This window comes from Electrophorus electricus, chromosome 3 (genome assembly GCF_013358815.1).
Source record: "Electrophorus electricus isolate fEleEle1 chromosome 3, fEleEle1.pri, whole genome shotgun sequence".
NCBI lineage: Eukaryota > Metazoa > Chordata > Actinopteri > Gymnotiformes > Gymnotidae > Electrophorus > Electrophorus electricus.
In genome coordinates, this window is record NC_049537.1 from 8,566,410 (window position 1) to 8,589,821 (window position 23,412).

General features: G+C 40.3%; 1 protein-coding gene and 1 long non-coding RNA gene across 3 annotated transcripts; one reads left to right on the plus strand and one right to left on the minus strand.

The window, feature by feature from the left end:
* Window positions 1-2,432: 2,432 nt before the first annotated feature.
* Window positions 2,433-22,672, plus strand: slc4a8 (solute carrier family 4 member 8). Of its 2 annotated transcripts, none has more exons than XM_027007891.2 (25): window positions 2,433-2,688; window positions 9,013-9,094; window positions 9,262-9,420; window positions 9,821-9,956; window positions 10,205-10,365; window positions 11,310-11,498; window positions 11,634-11,722; window positions 12,509-12,666; window positions 12,747-12,834; window positions 13,280-13,426; window positions 13,885-13,985; window positions 15,330-15,504; window positions 15,673-15,806; window positions 16,226-16,471; window positions 16,642-16,747; window positions 17,197-17,358; window positions 17,516-17,629; window positions 17,724-17,885; window positions 18,109-18,360; window positions 18,474-18,542; window positions 18,668-18,841; window positions 18,970-19,101; window positions 19,244-19,365; window positions 19,645-19,753; window positions 20,065-22,672. In XM_027007891.2, the coding sequence occupies exons 1-25, from the start codon at window positions 2,644-2,646 to the stop codon at window positions 20,074-20,076; spliced, it is 3,324 nt and encodes a 1,107-aa protein (XP_026863692.2). In that variant the 5' UTR covers window positions 2,433-2,643; the 3' UTR covers window positions 20,077-22,672. The 2 variants fall into 2 exon arrangements, with proteins under 2 accessions (XP_026863692.2, XP_026863693.2); XM_027007892.2 differs by having other exon boundaries at window positions 19,247-19,365.
* LOC113576027 lies at window positions 13,993-15,367 on the minus strand. Its single transcript, XR_003410457.2, has 3 exons — window positions 15,309-15,367; window positions 15,071-15,139; window positions 13,993-14,864 (listed from the first exon to the last, which is right to left on the minus strand). It is a non-coding gene; the product is annotated as an uncharacterized LOC113576027 (long non-coding RNA).
* Window positions 22,673-23,412: the final 740 nt, after the last annotated feature.

Sequence of the window (23,412 nt, forward strand, 5' to 3'; positions counted from 1 at the left end):
TTTTCAGGGTGGACGTTCCGTCTACACCTTGAACACTTTACTTTTCACGACGCTGTTGACGGTACCCATAACAACGGTTTCCTGGGAACGGGACGCCAAGATACAGCCACGAAATCAGAAGTAATTTCTCTTGTATGATGACAACACATTAAATTGTAAATCGCTGGCTTTGGTAAATGAAAACGCTTTTCGCTTTTCCGCCAACTTCACGCGACTACGTCTTTATCGTTTAACGCTTCTCTTGGTCCAGTATTATCTTATATGCATTATATATCTAATTCAAGATATATATCTAATTCATTATATATCTAATTCACTCAGTTAGAGTGAATATTAAGAAATACCCATGACACACACACACACACACACACACACACACACACACACACACACACACACACACACACACAATACTACTACTACTACTACTACTACTACTCACAGCTAAGGAGTTAGTATGGGTATTGAAATGGGATCATTCTATGCAAACCTCTATGACTTGTAACCTTAACAATACCGAGATACTTTCATGACATTTTTGTTATTGCTACATGCACATTTGAAGAACTCTGTTGATTTCTTCTTTCTGCGAGTTCCAGCCACCTCTGGAATATGCATGGAATATATGACATCCTGCATGAGGAAACCTTTTTGTTTCAATTACGTCTAAACATTCTGGTTTAAATACCACCATCTATTATAAACCCAATGACTCATTTTTATTTGTAGTTCAACTTTTCCCATTCCAAGGTCTGTAAAACCTCCATCCCTTATTCATAGCTATTAAGACTGAAAACACATTTTCAGGGAAAGTGTGAAAAACTTCCTCCAGAAAAGTGTAGGAATATGTGAATATTTATAACTGTGCATTTTCTAAGGACATTATAGATTATGCTTTTGATCGTGTTTGACCTGTTGAGAGAATAGATTTACTGACATATAAATGATCTACTGTTAAGACAACCAGAATTACTTTGATGCTGACTTATCCTATAAATAAAATAGTGGCTAATATTAAAGTTGAACATTTGAATATCGTCCAGAATGGTGCAGAGACCTCCAAAGATCTAAAGAACTATTGTAGATGTGCTACATGTATATTTAATAACACAGCCAATAATTACTAATAATTACTAATAATTAATCATTACTATTGTTATCATCCATTCTTCCTCAAACATTACTGTTGGAGTTATCTAATGCTTTACTTGCAAGAGATGTAATCAGCTTAATATTCGAAAAACCAAGAGAAGGCTTGTTGAGTTTTATTGGAATGCCTTCAGACCATCAAAATTAAGAATTTGTCATTTCCAGTGACAAGGCATTTTAATACTAATGGACAGTGCATTACTATTTTGAATATCTCTACATTTATATATACAGAGTACACAAGGTTTCTACAGAAACAGGATGTTTCAGAGGTCATTCAATAACTACAAACAAAGTGCTTCTGAATTTCTAGGAGGAGGAACCAGTTTATATTAGAAAAAGTAAATATTTAAATCATAACTTTCATTCCATTGGGTTTTAAAGTTCAGACTACACTTCTTTTTCTTTGGGTTTCCTACCTTCATTGCTGCTATAGCAACAACTCACAATACAAACAGATATTAATGCAGTGCCATTAATGCAGTGTCCATTAGTATTAAAATGCATTGCCAATGGAAATGACAAATCAAAGAAGATTCCAGGTGAGTAACCACATTGAATTAATGTAAAGATGCTGTTTGCCTTGACAGCACGTGATCACCTGTGGCACAGCAAAATGTATTGTATAATAGTGGATTTATTGATTGATTCATTTTTTAACTAACTTTTGCTATATGCGCTATTACTCTATGATTCTATTAATGGCCACATAATAACTGTTATGTTTCACCTTGCGTTATATGCACTATGAGCTCTGTCAGGTTAAAAAAATCCAAGAACAGGTAAGTGGTCAGGTTCACAGCCTCCACAGGGTGGCACCAACGAATCCTACTAGGTTTGGCACAGAGCAGCGGAACATAACCAGTTGCCTACAAGTATCAGGTTGCTGAAAAATCACCTGAATAAAGAGCCACAACACCTCCACGACAATAGAGAATTTTGTGAAAACTAACTGCACCTGCGGCTTCAGTACTAGGTATGCAACCTGTGACACTTTTAAGACACTTTAAATTTGCGTTAATATTTTCATTCATTATTCGCATATTAAGGTGTTTTTTGGACCATCTTAATGTCCACGGTCTGCGGAGCCTCATATTATTATACTAATATTTAGATTCTGTCTTTTGCAGCATACAGACCTCCAGTGATTTCTGTAAAGCTTCTTCTGGTGCTTCAACCACACGGGATAGGCTCTTAGTAATGGTCTCTTTGGGGCTATTTGATTGGCTGGGCAGCTTGTGACGCTGCACAGTCGCTAACTATTTGCAGCGCTACGCTGAAGGGTGAGGAGTGCGAGCTCATGCTCCGTTCTGAAGTGGAGACACGTCTCGGCGTTAGGTTTAGTGCCATTGCTCTCACCATGGCTATCTCTAACAAACAGGTGTTTCACATGAGGAATTGACACCTTACTACATCTTGTCTCCCAAAGCCGCCTTGCCCCCGACGGCGCACCTTTAGTCTGCTGTAGGGCTGAATACCACTGGGTGCAGTAAAATGCCTGCAGAAAACGGCGACAAGGACAGCGTTCTTTGCTATCAGGTACGCGAAAAATATCGGCTGGGTTGTGCCCAGTGCATCATTTGCTGATGATGCTTTTATACAAAAGGAACAGCTATAGACAACACCCTACGCGGCAAAGTGGCAACCTTTAATTCCATATTGGTTTAAAATAAACCTTCAGCTAACATATGATTGTTGTTCAGTATTTTAATCGAAAATACACGCAAGTCTGTCATTTTTAATTGTTGAGGAAGAGGAACACATCCGGGTGCCCCTTTAGCGTGAACGGATCGGATCAATGGTACTGTATGTTCTCTCCACTGAAATACCATATAGCGCGCCACAGCCAATCCGCAGTCTGCTTTGTGGCCAGAAAAAGCTATCAACTAGTACCTTTTGTGTAATTTTAAAAGTGAAGAACATGGCATGTAATAATTCTCTCGTTTCCAGCATCCAGGGACCGGCTTGGCCTGCGTTACTAATGTGGTACGCAATGCTGTGTTTTTATTATGGTGAGAGGATCACGGCGTGCTGGGTTGGCACGTGTAGTATTCGCAGTGCGATCACATTTCAAAAGAGGGCAAATCATTCGCTCATTTTCCACATCTCTTTCGCGTGTTTGTGTTGCTGCCCAGATGGAGACATCGCTCGGTCTATACAGTATATTAAAATGATGGGATTTTTGTTTACAGTGTGTGTTTTAATATAACATTTGGGCGATTTAAGAAAAACCGTCTTCAAAAACAGGGAAATCGTTTCCAAGCAACGGTCAGTGCATAGGCTTTAAGATATCAGTGCATAGGCTTTAAGATATAAAAATGTTACTCATTACATGTGATTTAGACTATTAAATACAGGTACGTGTGTTAAGTGTAGGTCTATAGTTAATTTACTCTGTTGCCCTCAAATGACCTTGACGCCATCCTCTAATTTATTGCTGTTCTCTCCACTGTGGTAATAGTAACACACTAACAATGCTTAAAAAGCGCAGGAAAGTGATTACTGACCGACTTGACAGTGGTGATAGTCACGCATTTTGAATGCAGTTTGCAACAGGATTAATTTCACTGACCTATAAGGTCTATGAGACTGTCCCGCAGCCAATCAAATACAATGCAGCTGAAAAGCAAAATTACATCTGGTCATCTGTAGAAACATATTGTAAATGTTGTCCATGAAGAGCTGACAGAATGATTCGGGCATTTATGCAAAATCATCACAATTTATTGTTTATTCTGAATCTAGTAAGTAATGAAAACAAGACATTTCTCTCTGTATCTCTCTCTTCTTTTCCCCTCATATGCACACATGGATGTACACACTCAAACACAGATGCACAGAAACACACAGACACACACACACCTCAAAAGTAAGTAAAATGGGCTTCCCATAGTAGGAATGAGAAGACACGTGTCAGTTTTCTCATTATTATTTCAGAGAAATTGTAATCATTGGCTTTTCCACTTATCATTGTGTGATGGCACTGTTGTGTGCATTCAGCTCAGAAAACAGAGCACAGGCGAAGTTCACTAGCGAAGTTCACTACCTGCCACGGACTTTCCATGCATTAGAAATTCTGTCTCTCTTCAGTTTAAAGGCAATTTGAAAATGTCTGTGTGATGTCCTCTTAATCTTGTCTGTTTGTCTGAGTATGTTTAGTTTAGTTCAGTTTGCATGCCTTTCAGTATGATTGCCTCAGTATGTTCTGAATTTACACTTATGTTTTTCTCTCTCTTTGCACCATTTGCTTTTATTCTGTTCACTTTACTAGCAGATGTAAGAAAGCAAACTGTGTTGTGAATTAGCACTCTTTAGAAATGGTCAACTAACAAAACCAGTGTGTCAAAGCTTAGTAGGACAGCTTCAGCGTTGCCATAGTGATGATGCCCAATCGCTCCCTTATTGCATTGGCGGGCAAGCACAGTCAGTAAACTAAGATTTGGGTATTTAGAATTACTGTTGGACTAATGGATATGAACATCATACCATCATCACAGCTTTAAAGAAAATTGTGAAGGCCATTACGTGATGAGGCACTCAGTTAGAGATGAATATTAAGAAATGCCCATGACACACACACACACACACACACAAGCTGCAAGCCAATAAGTTAAAGTGAATTTGTAACAGTATTAGTACTGCTAATAGTGAGTTTGCTCCAGTGTCAGCCATTCACTGCCATTCTCACAGTAAAGGAACATATATAAAATGTGTCCTGTCTTTACTTGCTAAGAGAAGTTAGCCTTATTTAATGACAAAATGCCACTTTTCAAAATGCCACTTTCAAAATGCCACAATTGAAACAGACCACCTACAAGAGGTAATATAGGCAGTTGTTCAGGAGTGGTAGAGGAGTTAGAATACATATGAACAGCTGTACAGTGTACAAGTTTGCACTGTGGAAGTAGCCTATGAGGCTCCATCATAGACAAAATTTCATACTATGATATTTTAGCTACATATTGACATGTTGCAATTATACCATGCAATATATTAAAATAGTTTTAGGAAGCTGAGGTTAAAGATGGGTAAATGACATAGGAGAGCCTATGAAAGTACAAGTATAACAAAAAAAAGTATAACCCTGACATTTACACAGTATTTTATTGTTTCAGCACTCCAGTGAATGGGAATGCACTTCCTGTTATACTTGCACCATGGCCATAAGGATTGTGTGTTAACAGCTTTCTTACATGTACATTGGTCAGTTTCTGTTTAAATGAGCTTTGATGCATCATGAAAACAATAACTAAATTCGCTATGTATAGAGACACTGACAGTAAGCAAGAATGTACTACGGTAGTCCCTGTAGTACTGAAGACTCAGTACCTTTACCTTTTTTGCTGCTTTATGTGTTTGTGTCTTATAAAAGAAGGCTAACTAAAAGAGGCAGGTGAAAATGCAGGGAGAGAGAGACTATCGGGATGAATTTATGTCATTAAATTGTGAATGAGTCACTCTGCCTAGAGCAGGAAGTATGACTGCATGACTCTGTGTCTCTGAGATCTGCTGTAATTACAACAGCATCTTTCTGTCTTTCGTAGTTGTAGCCAGTTCCCTTTGCTGGAGGTCTATTCCTTATAGCGTAATCATCTGGGAGAGTGAAGCATCACACATGCCTTCCTCTAATGTGTGTGAGGCCAATAACTGCATCTTTTTGACAAGCTTAGTATATTGCATTGTTAAGCAGCTCAGATTCTCAGAGGAGAGTGCTCTCAGCCCGATTCGGTTTATGTTGCCTTGTAGATGCTAATTTTAGACAGCATTATTGTTAGTTGACTCTCAAACAACCCTGGTCGTAGATGGCACTCAAGCATGCAGAGCTCGGTAGAGCTCCATGTTTAGGGCTCCACCTTTTATATGGAGTTTCAGTGAGTTAGTAAAAGATGTGTAGTAATCAATAAAGTCAAGCTTACATCAAGTGTGTGTCTGTGTGTGTGTGTGTGTGTGTGTGTGTGTGTGTAACACTGCAGTCACTTCAGACAGGCTGCATGTCTGAAAGTGACAGAGCCAGTTGTCAGAACCAGCAAAACTCAAGCAATGTGTTACCAAGAAAGAGGGACAGAGAGAGAGGCTTTGAGAACATGGCCCTTGGATATTATGATGACATGAGAGGAGGAGGAAGCAAGAAGAAAACAGTTTCATGGACTGACTGACAGTGATGCAGATGTCTGCACACACACACACGTACTATACTCTCTTCTCTTTTGTTTGAGTGTTTCTCATTTCTATTCTTAACAAAGCATGTTATATGCATAATATAAAACTATAGAATAAAAATAAATATGTAAACTTAAAACGCCTGAAGTTAAAACAAAAACCATAAAAGTCCAAATTAAGGAACATAAGAGGCTAATAATGTGCAAGCTCGATGGAAAATATTCTAGAAACAAGCCCAGACACACACACACACACACACACACACACACACAGTAATTTGGTGACACAGGAGCAGTCTGGCCAGCTCCAGTGCTCCTTGCTTTTATTAATTAATGTGCATTCATATGAAAAGGAGAAGCAGAGTACAAATTGAGAGCAACACAGCAGATCATTACAGGTCAAGACAGACAGATGAAGGAAAGAGGAAATGTCAGGAGTCAATAACAAGTTTCATTTAGCACATGTCTATCACATATGAACAAGGAGAACAAGCAAGTTTCAAATATATGTGTGTGTGTGTGTGTGTGTGTGTGTGTGTGTGTGTGTGAGAGAGAGAGAAACAGATCTGTAACAACCAGAGCACATGTTGTAAATTCCTCCGTTTCCAGGCAGATATTTACAGACAATTATCATTACCATCAGAATTCTAGTAAAACATACCCAACTGGACAGGTGTGACCCAACAGACCCAACATTAGGACATGGTGCTGTTAGCATTTTCATGCCTGGCACAAACAAGCAGATTCTATGATTAATGTAGACCAACATGATCCTGCAGCTGAAGTTGGAAATACTTTTTCAGAAGTAATTTTCACAAGTCATCACTATTAGTAATAAGCGCTCCTGCAAAAAATCTTAAACAAGTAAGGCTGATCCAGTTGCTTTAAAGAATTTTGCCATTTTTCCTTTGAAATAATCCACCATGACCTGTGGCAAATGGTTGGAACCATCTTGGTCTTTTGGGCAGAACCAAAATTATACAAAGCAAAGTGGAAGAAAGCAATGATAGTACAAAGCTAGCTAGGACATTTAGTTTAATATAGTTAATATAACATTGCTTGTATTTTCATAACTTATTAGAATGGTGTTCACATTGCAGTGTTAACTCTGCTTATTACTTGTCACTGTATTCCTTGCGGTACCCTAGACAACTGCAGTCAATGCCAATGACTGAGTAAAGACACCTGTTAATCCTTTACCGATGATTGTTCAAATGTTATTTTGAAGATTTTCTCTGAGTTAGGATGTGGAGCATAAAGCTGGTTGTTCTTTGGTGGAAATTAACAGGAAACTACAAAGCTACATTTTGTGCATAGAGTATGTGGCCGCAATACTTTGCATATCTTCATAAACAATCCATCTATAACAAGTGCAAAGTAATTGAAAAAGCTGGAATATAGAGCCTTGTGACTTAACAAGTAAAAAAAGATTAATCAAAAGCTTTCAGTTTTACCTTGGTGTGCATTTTACTGCATATAATACTCATATAACTATTTGATGAAACATAAGGTAAAGTTGTTCGGTTACCAATAAAATAGAAGAAGATCTCGGCCAGATAGAATACCTTTATTTGTCGTGTATCCACGTGTACAGTAAAATGAAACACTGTTTCTGCACATCCCAGCTTCTGAGCTGGGGTCAGCACCCCTGGAGCCAAGATAATTAAGGACATGGCTCAAGGGCCCAACTGTGGCTGTGTGACAGGATCTGGATTCAAACCCAAAACCTTCCTACTGATAGCCCAAAGTCCTGCCACTGCCCCATACTCAGAAGCCTACATTCCATGAACTTGATTACTCAGTGATCCTTTAAAATAAATATGCAATGCCTACACTACAGAGGTTTAAAGATGCAAGTCTCACCTTAGTTGTAAAAAAAAAAAAAAGGCATCTTTTTTGCTGGTATCCAGTACAGAAGGTAAAGGTCAACGCTCTTGCTTTCTACTAACTCTTCTCTGCAAACACTATAAACTATAAAACTATATACTCTTCTGCTTGGATAGTTTGTGAGTGCCATTTTGCAGAGAAATATGACTGTTACATGTAGGTTATGTTGGCATTGTGTTAAACATATTTTCCCTGTTATTGTACTTAAGAGTTCCTCCATTCTCTAGTTACATTTTATACTTTGAAATGTGTACCCTCAGTAGGAAAGAAATGGGAGAGTGTGGGGTAGATTTACTCTGTCAGTGTCCCTTCCCCCATTACCCATTAATAACTCATAACTCCCTTCACCAACTGAAGCACTTAAACAAACAAACCCACATGCACCTGCATAGGTCTTAAATTCAGCAAGCCCATACCAGAGAATTCTGATCCCATGTGACTGGGAAGGTAACTATGGAGATAAGATCCCTCGCTGCATACAACCTCATTGCCTACTGCTCCACGCAGGGACTCGAGAGAAAACTCTCCATGCATATTTGTTGTCAAGCTTTTTTTGAGAGCATGAAGATTAATGATTAGGTTTGTGTTCTGGTGAAAACTGCAGTATGTGGCAGAGTGAGTAAATCAAGGAATCATATTTTACTAGAACAGTCAATAAAAGGCTTTTGTAGTTGATGTATGTTATACTATAATGTGTGTGTGTGTGTGTGTGCGCATGAGTGTATACGTATGGGGTGTGTGTGTGTGTGTGTTTGTGTGCATGCTTATGTATGCATGTGTGTGTATGGGTGTGTGTATGTGTATGTGGCATGCCTAGAGGCCAGATGAGGAGGCAGTTGTGGATCAAGGTGGCACAAGCTCAGTCCTGAACATTCACTATGAGAAAGAAGAGTTGGAGGGTGAGTGTAAACAAACACTCAAACACACACACACGAAAGTGGGATGATGCTCAAGGCATCAAAATCAAGCTTCTAGCACTGAAATTTCATGATATTGTTTGCCCCTTGGCACAATGAGTGACTGGATAATAATGTGTGAATCCTGAATGTCTGTTCTCTGCTCTCAGGTCACAGGACTCTGTTTGTTGGGGTGAGGATGCCGCTGGGCAGACAGTCTCACCGCCATCACAGAGCTCACAGCTCCAAACATCGCAAAAGAGAGAGGGGGAGAACAAGCCATGCGGCAGAGGAGGAGGCCACAGAGAGCATTACTACTGCCTCACATGGTGAGCAGGCGCACTCACACACACACACACACACACACACACACACACACACGGTGCAGTGGAGAGCTCACTGGAAGCATCCACTCTGTAACAAAAAAAGTGGCAAAGAAAGTACTTGGCAAGTGTTCCATTAGTGCACGTGTACTTGGTAAAGTACTTTACACTTTTTTGTTTTTCATACTTACTAATAGATCTGGGATAACAGGAGACTGTACACTGAATCTGTAACTATGTAACAGGAAATTAACCTTATATGGAAAATAATCTAATTCATTCTTAATATATTTACATTATATAAAAATAATTCTAAGTTCTTTGTTTATCTCCATTGTCCCTTCTCTCCCTCTTCCCTCTCTTTCGCTCGCTCGCTGTCTCTCTCTTCTCTTTCTCTACCTCACAGACACTCCATCCCAAAGAGTGCAGTTCATTTTGGGCACTGAGGAGGATGAAGAGCACATGGCCCATGACCTCTTCACGGAGCTTGATGAGATTTGTGTTAAAGACGGCAAAGATGCAGAGTGGAAGGAAACTGCCAGGTATGTGTACAGGGTCAAAAGAGAGCCACTCAGTAACATAGTGAGAATATTTTCACAAGCTTATTGTGGGCCCACATATCACTGTCAGTCTGGCATTTTGAAGGGATTCTTTTCTCAGTGCACTGGGAACTGAATAACACTTCCCAAATGCTGCATAATTAATGTTTTCTGGTCAAAGTCTTTGAAAAACTGTCTTTGCCTTTGACCAGTGTCTGTAGAATAAAGTATCACCTACTCTGTGCAACCAGGTGGTTGAAGTTCGAGGAGGATGTGGAAGACGGAGGAGAGAGGTGGAGTAAGCCCTACGTGGCCACACTGTCTCTGCACAGCCTGTTCGAGCTCCGCAGCTGCCTCATCAGTGGAACCGTCCTGCTCGACATGAGGGCCACCTGCATTGAGGAGATTGCAGGTTGGTCCATGAGTACCAGGGTCACAGGTCAAAGGACTCATACCATAAATAGAGTAGCCTTAGGTTGTGCAAACCCACATGCACAAGTACAGAGTGGCTGCTTGCTGTTTTAGGAAGTGGAGGGCAAACAGTTGTAAGGACATCTATACTGATAGTTTCATTATGGTCAAGGCACAGGGACTGATAGACAGGAGTGTGTGGGCCTCATAGTACATCAGAAATGTCAGAACCACGCTTCACACACCATGCTTATGTGAACATAGTCCCCTACACATTTGATTGACACACACGAGACACACTCTGATGAACAGGTGGCATAACTGTTATATCATCTTTAGGGAAAAAAAATGAGGATGAGTTGGGTAAAATAGGAAAAGCTAAAAATGGGAGATAATAAGAATAACCGGAGCCTGTTTATGCTCACCAAGCAGAGTTCAGCTCAGGAGCAGAAAATGGGGGGACAAGGGAGGAGATGGATTATGTCTCAAAAGAAGGAGGGCCGGAAAGCCCGAGATTTGCAGGAATTGAGAGGAGGAGGAGGAGAGACCTGCTGCCTCAGCTCCTGAGGGACTGCAGGACTGACAAAACAGAGGAGGAAAAGAATATGGAGAAGAAAAATAATCTGCTAGAAGTTACAGCTATACAGCTAAAAGACATATAACCGATTACTTGTAAAAAGGCTCAAGCCCATTTTCTTGTGTTCTTGAGAAATGTAACATTCACTATTTAGGGATAGTTAATTAGTAGTCAGTAGTTGGTGAACAGTGTGAAGTAATATGAAATGTATTACAATAATAGTATTATGGAATTTTCCAGCCAACTTGAAAGTGGTTTCTAGAATCACTGTTCATTTTGTAGCCTTCAGATTAAAATGACTAATATTCTCTGTAGTTCCCTATCACAACTATGCAGTTGGGTGTCTGTGTGTGTACGTGTCTGTCCAGACATGGTGCTGGACCATCAGGAAGCAGCTCATGAGCTGGACGAGAGCGTGAGGGTGAAGGTTCGAGAGGCACTATTGAAGAGGCATCACCATCAGAGTGATAAGAAGCGGTCCAACCTGCTGCCCATGGTCAAATCCCTCACTGACTCAGGCAGAAAGCAAAGTGAACCACACTGCCTAGAAAAGAGTGGTGAGACAATATGCATACTACACCTCCTCTCACAAAGCTGCATGTGGGAAAAGCAATATACATGTGATATGTGGCCTTCAAATGGACTATCACGTTTTCTCTTCTTTATGGCTGTCTTTTTTTCTTGCCTGTCAGGGCCAGCTACTTCTCCTCAGCCTCCTCCTCCAAACATTGAGGTGAAAAACGGGGCAGGGCCGGAGAATAGTCAAGTGGACCTCAGTAAGGTACCAGAGCAGAGAGAGAGAGAGAGAGAGAAAGAGAGGCTGTGTATATGTGAGATAAGAACACTGCTGGGCAATGTGTAAACTCTGCAGATGGTGTAGGTCACTCACTGTTAAAGAAGTGTTTGGTTTCCAATTGTCCATAAGTCCCAGTTGCTACAGGCTACTATGGTGGCAGTTTGGTATAATCACAGATTTAACTCCTCTCCCAGGTAAAATGAAACAGACATGCAAAGACAAAGAAACACGAGCCCTCACAAATAGTCACTCTTTCACACTAAGCAATGTCATAAATTGCCTCCTAGGCAACTGAAACAGCAGGGGTGTAAACGCAAATAAATTTAGGAGAGACAGAGAATGTGATGAGCGAAGAAAGTAAAGTGAGTAAAAGAGGCAAGCAGAGTAAAGGAGATTGTGAGAGGGAGCCACCACATTAGAGTAAACTGAGTGAATTGCATTTCTAGTTTGCCCACTGCACGCAGCGATGCTATTGACTGAGGTCACACATACACACAAATAAAATCATGCAAACCTGTCATTCATGAACATTCTCCCACACAACACCCCCTGGTGATTAGTCCAGGCAGTGCAGCTTGTTTGTAGGCTGTTTGTATGGACTGGAGGCACAGGAGGTGGTGGGTTGATGGGAGCCAGACATGCTCCTTGGAGGCAGCTCTCGGAAGGACAGAGGCAGAGATAATCCAATTAGAGTCCTGCAGCTCTGCCCTTTGATGCCCAGAGGCAGGCCACATGGCATTAGCAAAGATCACAGGCTCTGCGTCTCCTCAGGTGGACACTCACTTCATGAAGAAGATCCCTACTGGTGCTGAGGCCTCCAACGTGCTGGTGGGAGAGCTCGACTTTCTTGAGAAACCCATTGTGGCGTTTGTCCGCCTTTCTCCTGCTGTCCTGCTGACAGGACTCACTGAAGTACCCATACCCACCAGGTAATACAGCATGTGTGTGCATGGGTCCATAGTCACATAGAATACCGAAACTATGCCTGATCTAACTGTTTGCTCTGTAGGTTCATGTTCATTCTGCTTGGACCGGATGGTAAAGCTCAGCAATATCATGAGATTGGCCGATCCATGGCAACCATTATGACGGATGAGGTACAGTGGTACAGTACTGATAAAATGCAGTGGGAGTTCTGTACTGATGAAGTACAGTGGTAGTACAGTATTAGAGTTACAGTATTACAGTAATGATGTACAGTGGTAGTACAGTATTGAGGAGTTAGTGTTACAGTAATGAAGTACAGTGGTAGTACAGTAATGAAGTACAGTGGTAGTACAGTATTGAGGAGTTAGTGTTACAGTAATGATGAAGTACAGTGGTAGTACAGTATTGAGGAGTTACAGTGTTACAGTAATGATGAAGTACAGTGGTACAGTACTGATTAGATACAGTGGTAATACAGAAATGAGAAGCTAGAGTGTTAGTACCGTAGATACACAAATACTTCATGCGTACAGGCTAGTGGTACAGGAGCAGCATCTGTATCTGTAATATTTAATTCATATTTATTATTTCTTTTCCATTCTTTCCCTTTGTTAGATTTTTCATGACGTAGCATATAAGGCAAAGGACAGGAATGATCTGCTGGCTGGCATCGATGAGTTTTTGGACCAGGTGACTGTTTTGCCTCCAGGGGAATGGGACCCGTCTATCCGCATTGAGCCACCCAAGACTGTCCCATCACAGGTGCGAACACGTGTGTGTATACACACACACACACACACACACACACACATATCTGACATAAGCATCTAAAGCAGTATTTTACTTTCATCTTCTTTTTGAGGTTAAAGAGAAGGTACCTGTAAACTTTGTAAGCATTGGTCTAGTTTAACCTAGTTTTCTGTATTTCTCTTAGAAAGGTCATCCACCTGTAGTTTCTCATGCACAGCTATAGTTCCATAACCACCGATAAATGCTTATTTCCATGCAAGGTGCATTTCATAACACATTTTGCTTCCTTATTGAGTTCTGTTCAGAATCTCTCTCTCTCACACACACACACACACACACACACACACACACACACACACACACACACACACACACACACACACACATATATATATAACATTTATCTATTTATCTATTCATTTATTTATTTATTGTCGATGGTAATTAGCTCATGCCTGTGAATGGTTCAGGAGAAAAGGAAGATGCCAGGAGTGCCCAACGGGACAGTAGTACCAGTGGAGGAGGAGACACATGGGGAACATCATGGACCAGAGCTACAACGAACTGGGAGGTGTTTATGATTACATTCATGTACCGTCATACACGTGGATGTATGGATGGGTACTGATATCATTAATTACCTTAATTTACAGTTTTTTTTACAATTGTTTTTAGACTTGTCACAATATCATGTCCACTTCTTCAAAACTCCTTCACACAGTATGCTTTTAAAACATGGAACTCAGTTAACATTTGGAGCAAAATGCACATCAACCACCAAAACACTTCATATTTCATTCAAAAGTGACTCATGCTGTCATAACTATGACATGCTTTCTCCCACAAGACTACTTTGTCTCTCAATGTACAATGAGCTTAAAAATACAGACAACGTGTAACACTGCAAATACATATACTATGTGTTTCCCTTTTCTCTATTTCTGCATTCACAAATATTTCAAGCCAGCTAAAGAAATGTTTGATCTGTTGGCTTACCTTTCACAATAGATACCATGACTGACCCACTATTCTTCAGTGGGTTTGCTGTATTTGCAATTTGTTTGCAAAATACAGTATATTGCCAGTGCAAAAGAAATATACATACTATCAATAACAAAGTACTGTAATACCAAATCAATATTTTCACTATATAGCTACAATAATTAACACATATTTGTCTTCCTATCAGTATCAGATGTCTACTGTTGGCCTGGTCCATCCATCCTGTCCACTGAATTTGGCCATAGATTTTCATCAACATCACCCTGAATGGTGTGGTATGCTAACAGGGCATAAGCAAAAAACTCATCAGATCAGCCAAACTGAGAGTCAGTTGTTCCAGCAGTACATGTACTGCAGTAATAGTGGAAAAATATCTTCAGTGACAACATCTATATTTTCCCTACATCTCAGTGCATGTATGACCACTTTTGTATCGATGGTAACAAGGCTGCAAACAACAAAAATATACTGAATAAACATTCTGCTAAAATCAGAATTATCTGTCTTACTTATTTCAAGTGTCTATTTTAATTTGTCTGTCAAAATGCAACATATTTTCATCCACAGTGATCAGAATTTTGTTCGGCTTTGAACTGAAAATAGCTTTGAGCAGAGTATGTAAATGGATGCAAAATGTGCTGTAGTAGTACAGACCTTTGATCATGGACAACACTGGCAGAGAGGGATTCATGAATTTTGGAAGAAGTGGTAATTAAATGCCATCTGTATCAAAGACATGCAAAAATATACAGTTTAGTTCAACAGACAGTTTAGTGTATTGAAATGGTAAATGTTTTATGTTTTGAAAAAGTGGATATGATATTGAGACAATTGTGAGAACGATTGTAAAAAAACTGAAACTTCACCCTCACCATACATGGCATTTACTCACTCAGTCTCTGTGTGAATATAGGCTGTTTGGGGGCTTGATTCTGGACGTGAAGCGCAAAGCTCCATTTTACGTGAGTGATTTCAAGGACGGTCTAAGTTTGCAGTGCGTGGCATCATTCCTCTTCCTCTACTGTGCCTGCATGTCTCCTGTAATCACATTTGGAGGACTTCTGGGTGAGGCCACACAGGGACACATTGTAAGGACCCCCCTACGCATACACACACACACACACACACACACACACACACACACACACACTTCTTCCATACACTGATTAAACCATAATGGCTCCTACCTAACGAGAGCTCAGCCGAACTGACGGAGGATGCTTCTCTGTGTCTTTTGCTCCTTCTTTCCCTGTAAGAGTGCTATTGAGTCCTTGTTAGGAGCTTCCATGACTGGTATGGCATACTCTCTATTTGCCGGGCAGCCTCTCACCATTCTGGGCAGCACAGGACCTGTTCTGGTGTTTGAGAAAATCCTGTTCAAGTTTTGCAAGTCAGTAACAATCTAAACCAATCTAATCTGACAGTGACTTATAGATGAACGTTATGGGTGTACTACCGCAGAATGTAGCCATCTTCTGTTGTTAAGAACATTTTATCATTTTACCCTACCTGTTCATTACTTGTTAGCTTCTAACCACAGGATCACTGTTAAATGGATATTCTTTAGGTTACAGACCTGTCTGAGCACAGCAGTGACACTTGACATGGTAGCAGCATGCTAGTGGGTGTTGCAATAGTATGAGTGTATCAAGCTCAGCACAGAGGTGTCAGTGTCCGTGTGGGTAGTGAGTTGTTTACCACACAAAAATATCTAGCCAACAGCAGGTGTGTTTTCAGAAACTGACAGATCCTTATAATAGAAATCGTCTATGGTGTGGCATGTCTCTGTCTCTCTTGCTCTCTCTGCAGAGACTATGACCTGTCCTACCTCTCTCTCCGCACCTGTATCGGCCTATGGACAGCCTTCCTGTGTTTGATCCTGGTTGCCACGGATGCCAGCTCTCTGGTTTGTTACATCACCCGCTTCACGGAGGAGGCCTTCGCTTCCCTCATCTGCCTCATCTTCATCTACGAGGCACTGGAGAAACTCGTGCATCTGGGAGAACTCTACCCCATCAACAAACACAACGACCTAGATAAACTCACACTCACCTAGTGAGCACCTACACACACTCAAACACACAACACACGCTCACATGTATATTCCTAACAAAGACATCTATATAAAGTGTACTTAAAATGACAAATACAGATATTAGGTTATTGAACACACCCACAAACACATATGACAGTCACTTATACTGTTCTCGGGTGTATGTCCTCAGCTGTAAGTGTGCAAAGCCTGACAACCCCAGTAATAAGACTCTGGAGCTGTGGGATCAGAGGAACATCACAGTTTCAGCAGTGCCCTGGAGCAACCTCACTGTAAAGGCAAGAGAGCCTCACTCCATCACACTGCACACAGAGTAAAAGTCCTCTGTGCAACCAGAGAAGCAAAGCAGCAGAAAACATGCACTTGAAAGCATCTACAGCCTGGCCAACCATATTGCAACCATGGAATGCTTCCTTAACCACAGGATGATGATGATTAGTGGCGAGTTCCAACTGTCATTACATGGAACATTAGACCTTGAGTGGCTTTTGTGTTCAGACAGAAGCAAGAGGAAGGCCCTGAGTCCTACCGCATAGTGTAGCATCGTCTCACTGTTTCAGGCTCAGCACATTCAGAGCTAATCCTCTTTATAGCGCTGCCTCAGCACCTCTGCTGCCAACACACTCAGCTGGTGTGTGTGTGTGTGTGTGTGTGTGTGTGTGTGTGTGTGTGTGTGTGTGTGTGTGTGTGTGTGTGTGTGTGTGTGTGTGTGTGTGTGTGTGTGTAGGAGTGTTTAGATCTCCACGGACAGTTTGTCGGGACGGCTTGTGGACTCCACGGCCCCTACACCCCTGATGTTCTGTTCTGGTCGGCAATCCTCTTCTTTGCCACCTTCTTCCTGTCAGGTTTTCTGAAGCAGTTGAAGACCAGCAGATATTTTCCAACTCGGGTAAATATGCAAATACACCTGGGATCCAGACGTGCACACAGAAAATTCACAGATTGACATGGATAAGTGCACTCTAAATATTTTGCGCATTTCAGAGTTGTTGGTGTGTTGGTGTGTGTGTGTGTGTGTGTGTGTGTGTGTGTGTGTGTGTGAGAAGGTGCGTTCTATGATCAGTGACTTCGCTGTCTTCCTCACCATCGTTCTCATGGTTCTGATTGACTATGCCATCGGAATTCCATCACAGAAACTACAAGTGCCCAACAAATTTAAGGTAGCAGTCCCCCTGAAACAGTATTAACATTTCTACAAATAAATACACTCTCCAAATATGTAAATAATCATGTGTTCCTTGTTATTTGTGGTAGCCTACACGGGACGACCGTGGCTGGCTGATGAACCCGATCGGTCGCAACCCATGGTGGACGGTGCTGGCAGCTCCTGTCCCGGCTCTGCTCTGCACTATCCTCATCTTCATGGACCAGCAGATCACTGCCGTCATCATCAACCGCAAAGAGCACAAATTGCTGGTAAGAGAGTCAACATGAGTGTGTTAAAACTGACCTTGTTTGTCTTAGTTCAAAGTTGGTGTGTATGTGATTTATTTCTTTGGTGTTTGGTATGTTTGTAAATTAAAGATGACTCATTGGCATTTCATTTTATCCTACATAGCGTTTATGAGGCCTATGTGTGTCTGTTTTGTGAGCCCATATGTAATCCAAGTGTTTGTTTGTGTATGTTCCTTCTCTGTAGAAGGGCTGTGGGTACCACTTAGACCTACTGATGGTGGGGGTGATGCTGGCTGTGTGTTCTGTGATGGGGTTGCCATGGTTTGTCGCAGCGACCGTGTTGTCAATCTCACACGTGAACAGCCTGAAGCTGGAATCGGAGAGCTCTGCCCCCGGGGAGCAGCCTCGCTTCCTGGGAATCAGAGAACAGAGGCTGACTGGTCTGGTCATTTTTCTGCTCATGGGCTGCTCAGTGTTCATGACTGGTGCTTTACAGGTGCGCGTAAACACACACACGCACGCATGCATCTTGGCGTGTTTTTACAAGAAACCTTTGTGTGCTCTGTGAATTTTATTTTAAAGGTTATCATGCCTCCTCTGTTTCCCCAGTTCATCCCTATGCCAGTGTTGTATGGCGTTTTCCTCTATATGGGTGCCTCCTCTCTGAAAGGCATTCAGGTAGAGATGTTCCCTTGCACACTGCACACACAGTACACTTCCCACACTGAAACACTAACAGATACTGTATGTCTAACAGGTACCGAACAAGTAGGTTTCTCTCTCGTAACTTTTCTCTCACACAGTTCTTTGACCGTCTGAAGCTGTTTGGCATGCCAGCAAAGCACCAGCCTGATTTTATATACCTGCGTCATGTTCCGCTGAGGAAGGTCCACCTGTTCACTCTCACCCAGCTCACCTGCCTCGCACTGTTGTGGCTCATCAAGACTTCACCCGCTGCCATAATCTTCCCTATGATGGTACGACTCTCAGTATCATGGAAGACAATGTTCCATTTATTAGTTCAATTTTGTACTTTTCTTCCTGAAGCTTACTGTGCAGTCAATGGTGAGCGCATGGGTGCTGACTGTGCGTTATGGATCTGCAGGTGCTGGCATTAGTGTTCATCCGTAAGCTGCTGGATTTCTGCTTTACCAAACGGGAACTCAGTTACCTCGATGACCTCATGCCTGAGAGCAAAAAGAAGAAGCTAGATGATGCATCAAAAAAGGCATCTGAGGTACTACAGTCAATCACACAGGCACCTAGCGAACTTTAATGCACAGCTATCGTCAAACCAGTAGGGGTTAAGTGGATTTTACTGTTCCTTTCTGATACAATAGATGGATGGAAAGATAAAGTATATGGGTATGTCTGTGTAGCAGGAGTCACAGGAGATGCTAGTTGATGTACCCAAGAAAGGAGGTGACAAGAACACGGAGGAGGGAATCCCAATGGAGAGTAGGAAACTACTGCATTCACCATCTACAACAACAGACCTTAGGTAATAGTCTCCCTTTTTTTTTCTCACACACACACACACACACACACACACACACACACACACACACACACACACACACACAGAGAGAGAGAGAGAGAGAGAGAGAGAGAGAGAGAGAGAGAGAGAGAGAGAGAGAGAGAGAGAGAGAGAGAGAGAGAGAGAGAGAGAGAGAGAGAGAGAGAGAGAGAGAGAGAGAGAGAGAGAGAGAGAGAGAGAGACCACCATTAACACCCTGAGCTTGCCTAATCCTAACTCCTCTGCTCCCTTCTATGCTCCCAGAACTGACCCATCTGACATTAACATCTCTGATGAAATGTCTAAAACTACTGTGTGGAAATCACTTAGTTCCAGCCATAAGGACACAGAGAATTCAGCCAGGAACAAAAAGGCAAGGATGCAAAGAATCCCCGTCACACACATGAAAACACACACCACTCCATGCATCATGACTTACAATACATTGTGTTTGCCTTATGAACATTTCACTCTCTTGTCTTCTGTCACCCCACTTCCAGCCTGGCATTAGAAATCACCGTTATTATAATGGTGTTGAGTCTGAGTTTAGTTTGGTTGTGTCCTTTTATTTAAAATCAATTATGCTGTGTTTTTCCTCCCTTTCTTCTGTTTTATATTCATGTGTGTGTGTGTGTGTGTGTGTGTGTGTGTGTGTGTGTGTGTGTGTGTGATTTTGTTTCACAGGATTCCCAATGAAGTGGACTTATCAGACCTGTGAGTTCTGTAACCGTTTGATACCACTGTCAAACAGACTCTCTCTCTCAAACACATGCATAGACAGAAACAATATATCATCAGTTGTCTTAGCCATGAGGTGTGAATGTACATTTTTGTGGGTTTAGTGTGTGTGTGTGTGTGTGTGTATGTATGTATGTATATGTACATGTGTGTAAAGGGATATACTTCTCTTGCCCAAATCAGGTTATTTTTAATACATGTTTCACTGGTCTGTTTTAATTTAGCAAACATGGCCTATAATGTCACTGTACTTTGTCATATATGTATGTTTAATTTTATGGTGGCATATTAATGATTTGTAGAAAAATACAATGAATAGAGCTGTAAAAATTATATTAGCTGCTATTGAACATGCATACCATATACATCTGTTGTGGTACATTGTCAAAAAAACAATAGTAACCTCAATATTAAGAGTTGTGTGTCTTAATATGTGCTGTAGCTGAGTGAATGATTGGAATAATCATTTCAAATCTGAAACTTATAGTGTGTCTGAAGATTCAAAATGTCCAAATGTTAATAATTATTTAATCTGTTTATTAATTATTTACTGGGCGTTAACAGGGAGTTTAGAGTCAGCATGTGTTCAGACTTGTCAATCATAGCCGATTAGCATTGCCAGTGTGTGTAATAAGGACCAGTGCAGAACCTCTCCATTCTGAGTGAACATTTTGAGTCGGGACCATGTTAAAAAGGAGCAATAAAAGCCAAGGGAACAATAATGGAAAGGATCCGCCATGCACGGAGTATTGGGTGAATTGGGTAATGGTCACCATTTTAAACTTCACCCTCTTTTGCAAGAGCACCCCATAACAAGCACTGTGTGAGTTAGTGCCAGACAGGTACAATTCCATGCAGATAAGTCTTTACTGTTAAGTCTGTTTAAGCACTAAATAATGACACATAAAGAGAAAGTCTCCTCAGGGCATTACAACTGGGCCTTCATTTAAAGCCACACACTGCAATTTTAAAAGCCATTTTTGTTATATGTGTACAGAACATTTAAGATAGTTTTCGTTAGGATACTTTAAAGGTTATAGCAACATTCTTACCCCTTAAGGACCCAGTATATGGGAGATTTTGATTCTCTTGTTTACAAACAAGAATATTGTAATTTGTGCTAGTAGAGCATGAAATGACAGTCTTTTCAGGTTACTCACAACTTCTTTTTACATCTGCTATGAGAAGGTATAGCATACATTTAACTCTTTCCTTCAACTTGATAGCAAAACGGGTGGCAGGGTCACTTGTTTTTTGTAATCTCAGAATGTACCTTTAAAGTACATGCCCCTTTACAACTTCCCTCCGTCTCTATCATAGCCTCGTCCTCATTCATTTATTTATTTATTTATTTATTTATTGTACTATATTTTTTAAAAACTGGTGCCACTTAAGCCACTTTTACCATTGCAATTTTAACCACATAAAACAAATCTTTATTTGTAGCTGCACTTTGTGTATAATCAATACACAATATAGTCAATATGATTTTCTAAAAAATATATTTCTGAGTGTATGATTGTGTATTTTCATTTATTTCGTAAAATTTATTTTTGTATATATTGTAATAGCGGCTCATTGGATGCAGTGAAGAATGGAAAGGTTAGCATGAATGGATAACAAAGATATTTTCCTTACAGTTATAAAGAATGCATAAAATGATTACTGGCATCAGATTTCCCTAAAAATGTCAACTGGGAATATCAGAACTGGAATGTCAATGCATTTAAGGAATGTTCATAAGGAATGTCTTAAAACTTCCTAAAAGGTTATTAATATTGCATCAGTGTTCCTCACATCTAGGACGTATAGATGTACTTCAACCTGATTCAGATTTCCTGAATCATATGTTATTGCTGTGCTATGATCACTATAATATTAATTACCTTTGTTCAATTAACTGTTGGTATATTAACTTCAAAATACTGATGGACATTATAGATGTCTGTGTCTCGTTAAATAAGGAGATATGTTATTTTGGCCAAAGAAATGATTATGTAACGTAGTGATTTCACTATGGTAATATATGTAAATAAGTGCTTATTTGTTTTTCCATGAATGTGCATTCTATTACTGTTACTGGTTATTGTTGAAAACCCAATATACCCCAAATTTAATAACCTGTTCAACATGGCTGCAATACTATCCACAGTTATTGATTGTTCATTAAAACATAAAAATCAGTTTAGTGTTAATAACTAAAATTCTAGCTTACCTAATTTGATATTTGAAGAATATTTGATATTGGAAGCCTAATAAATGTGTCTGACCAAGCTGTGTGTTAAAATATCCCAGGCTTTTCTGTTTTCAAGTAGTTGGTCAAACCATCAGCACCAGTGTGTGTTCTTCTGCTCACAGAGAAAAGATGATATGAAGTGTACAGAGTCCATTACTATAATAGAAACAGTAATAGAAAAGGTAAGGAAAGTGAATCAAAGGTATAGCAAGAACAATGTGTCTGTGCTGCTATGGAAACAGGTGTAATGACACTTGGAACATGTTTGGTTGGATATACAGTCTGCAATGAATAAACACTTTTTTACTTACAAATAAACACTTAATGAATAAGCACTTATTTGACTTAAGAATCAAATAGCCTAAAATGTCCATAAATGTTTCCTGTGTTCATGTGGGCTGGTTTTGGATCACAGGCAAATACAATATACTGACCAAAAAGCATTAATTGATATTCTTAGTGCTAGACACTAAGTTTTTATGAGTTTTGTAAAACTCTAAAGGTTATGTGGGTGAATTCCAGATTCAGCTGCAAGAAAACATCTTAGTTTTGGATTTAGCTTTTGGATTGAGATCAAGCTTGATTACCCTAATTATACTGATGGGGCAGTCCTTACCATTTGGCACAATGCTGTGTAAGACACTAGAGAAAAACACTACTGTAGTACCTTACATAAAACAGCCTTATCAGAATAACTACTACTATCTTTTTTTTTCATGCATTAGGGGCATCTTAGTAAAATGTTGGATGTATATCAAGAGTCTTCTTTGTCATACCACAATTTAGTTCCCTTTTTTTGTTAATAGAAATTGTTAAATATTATTCTAAAATCAGATTTAATGTTAAGCACTGAAATTGTAATATTGAACTACACTCAAATCTTTGTATAAATATCTGAAGTATATAATTTCTTTCACATTTACATTTCTATAAGTCATATCCAGGTAGTGTTCTTACAACACCTTTCAGTGCTCTTTTAAGAGACTGTGAATTGCTTCTTACTACATCTCTATGGTAGCATGTCAACTAAGACTGCAGTTTCTGGGAAATAAATGGAA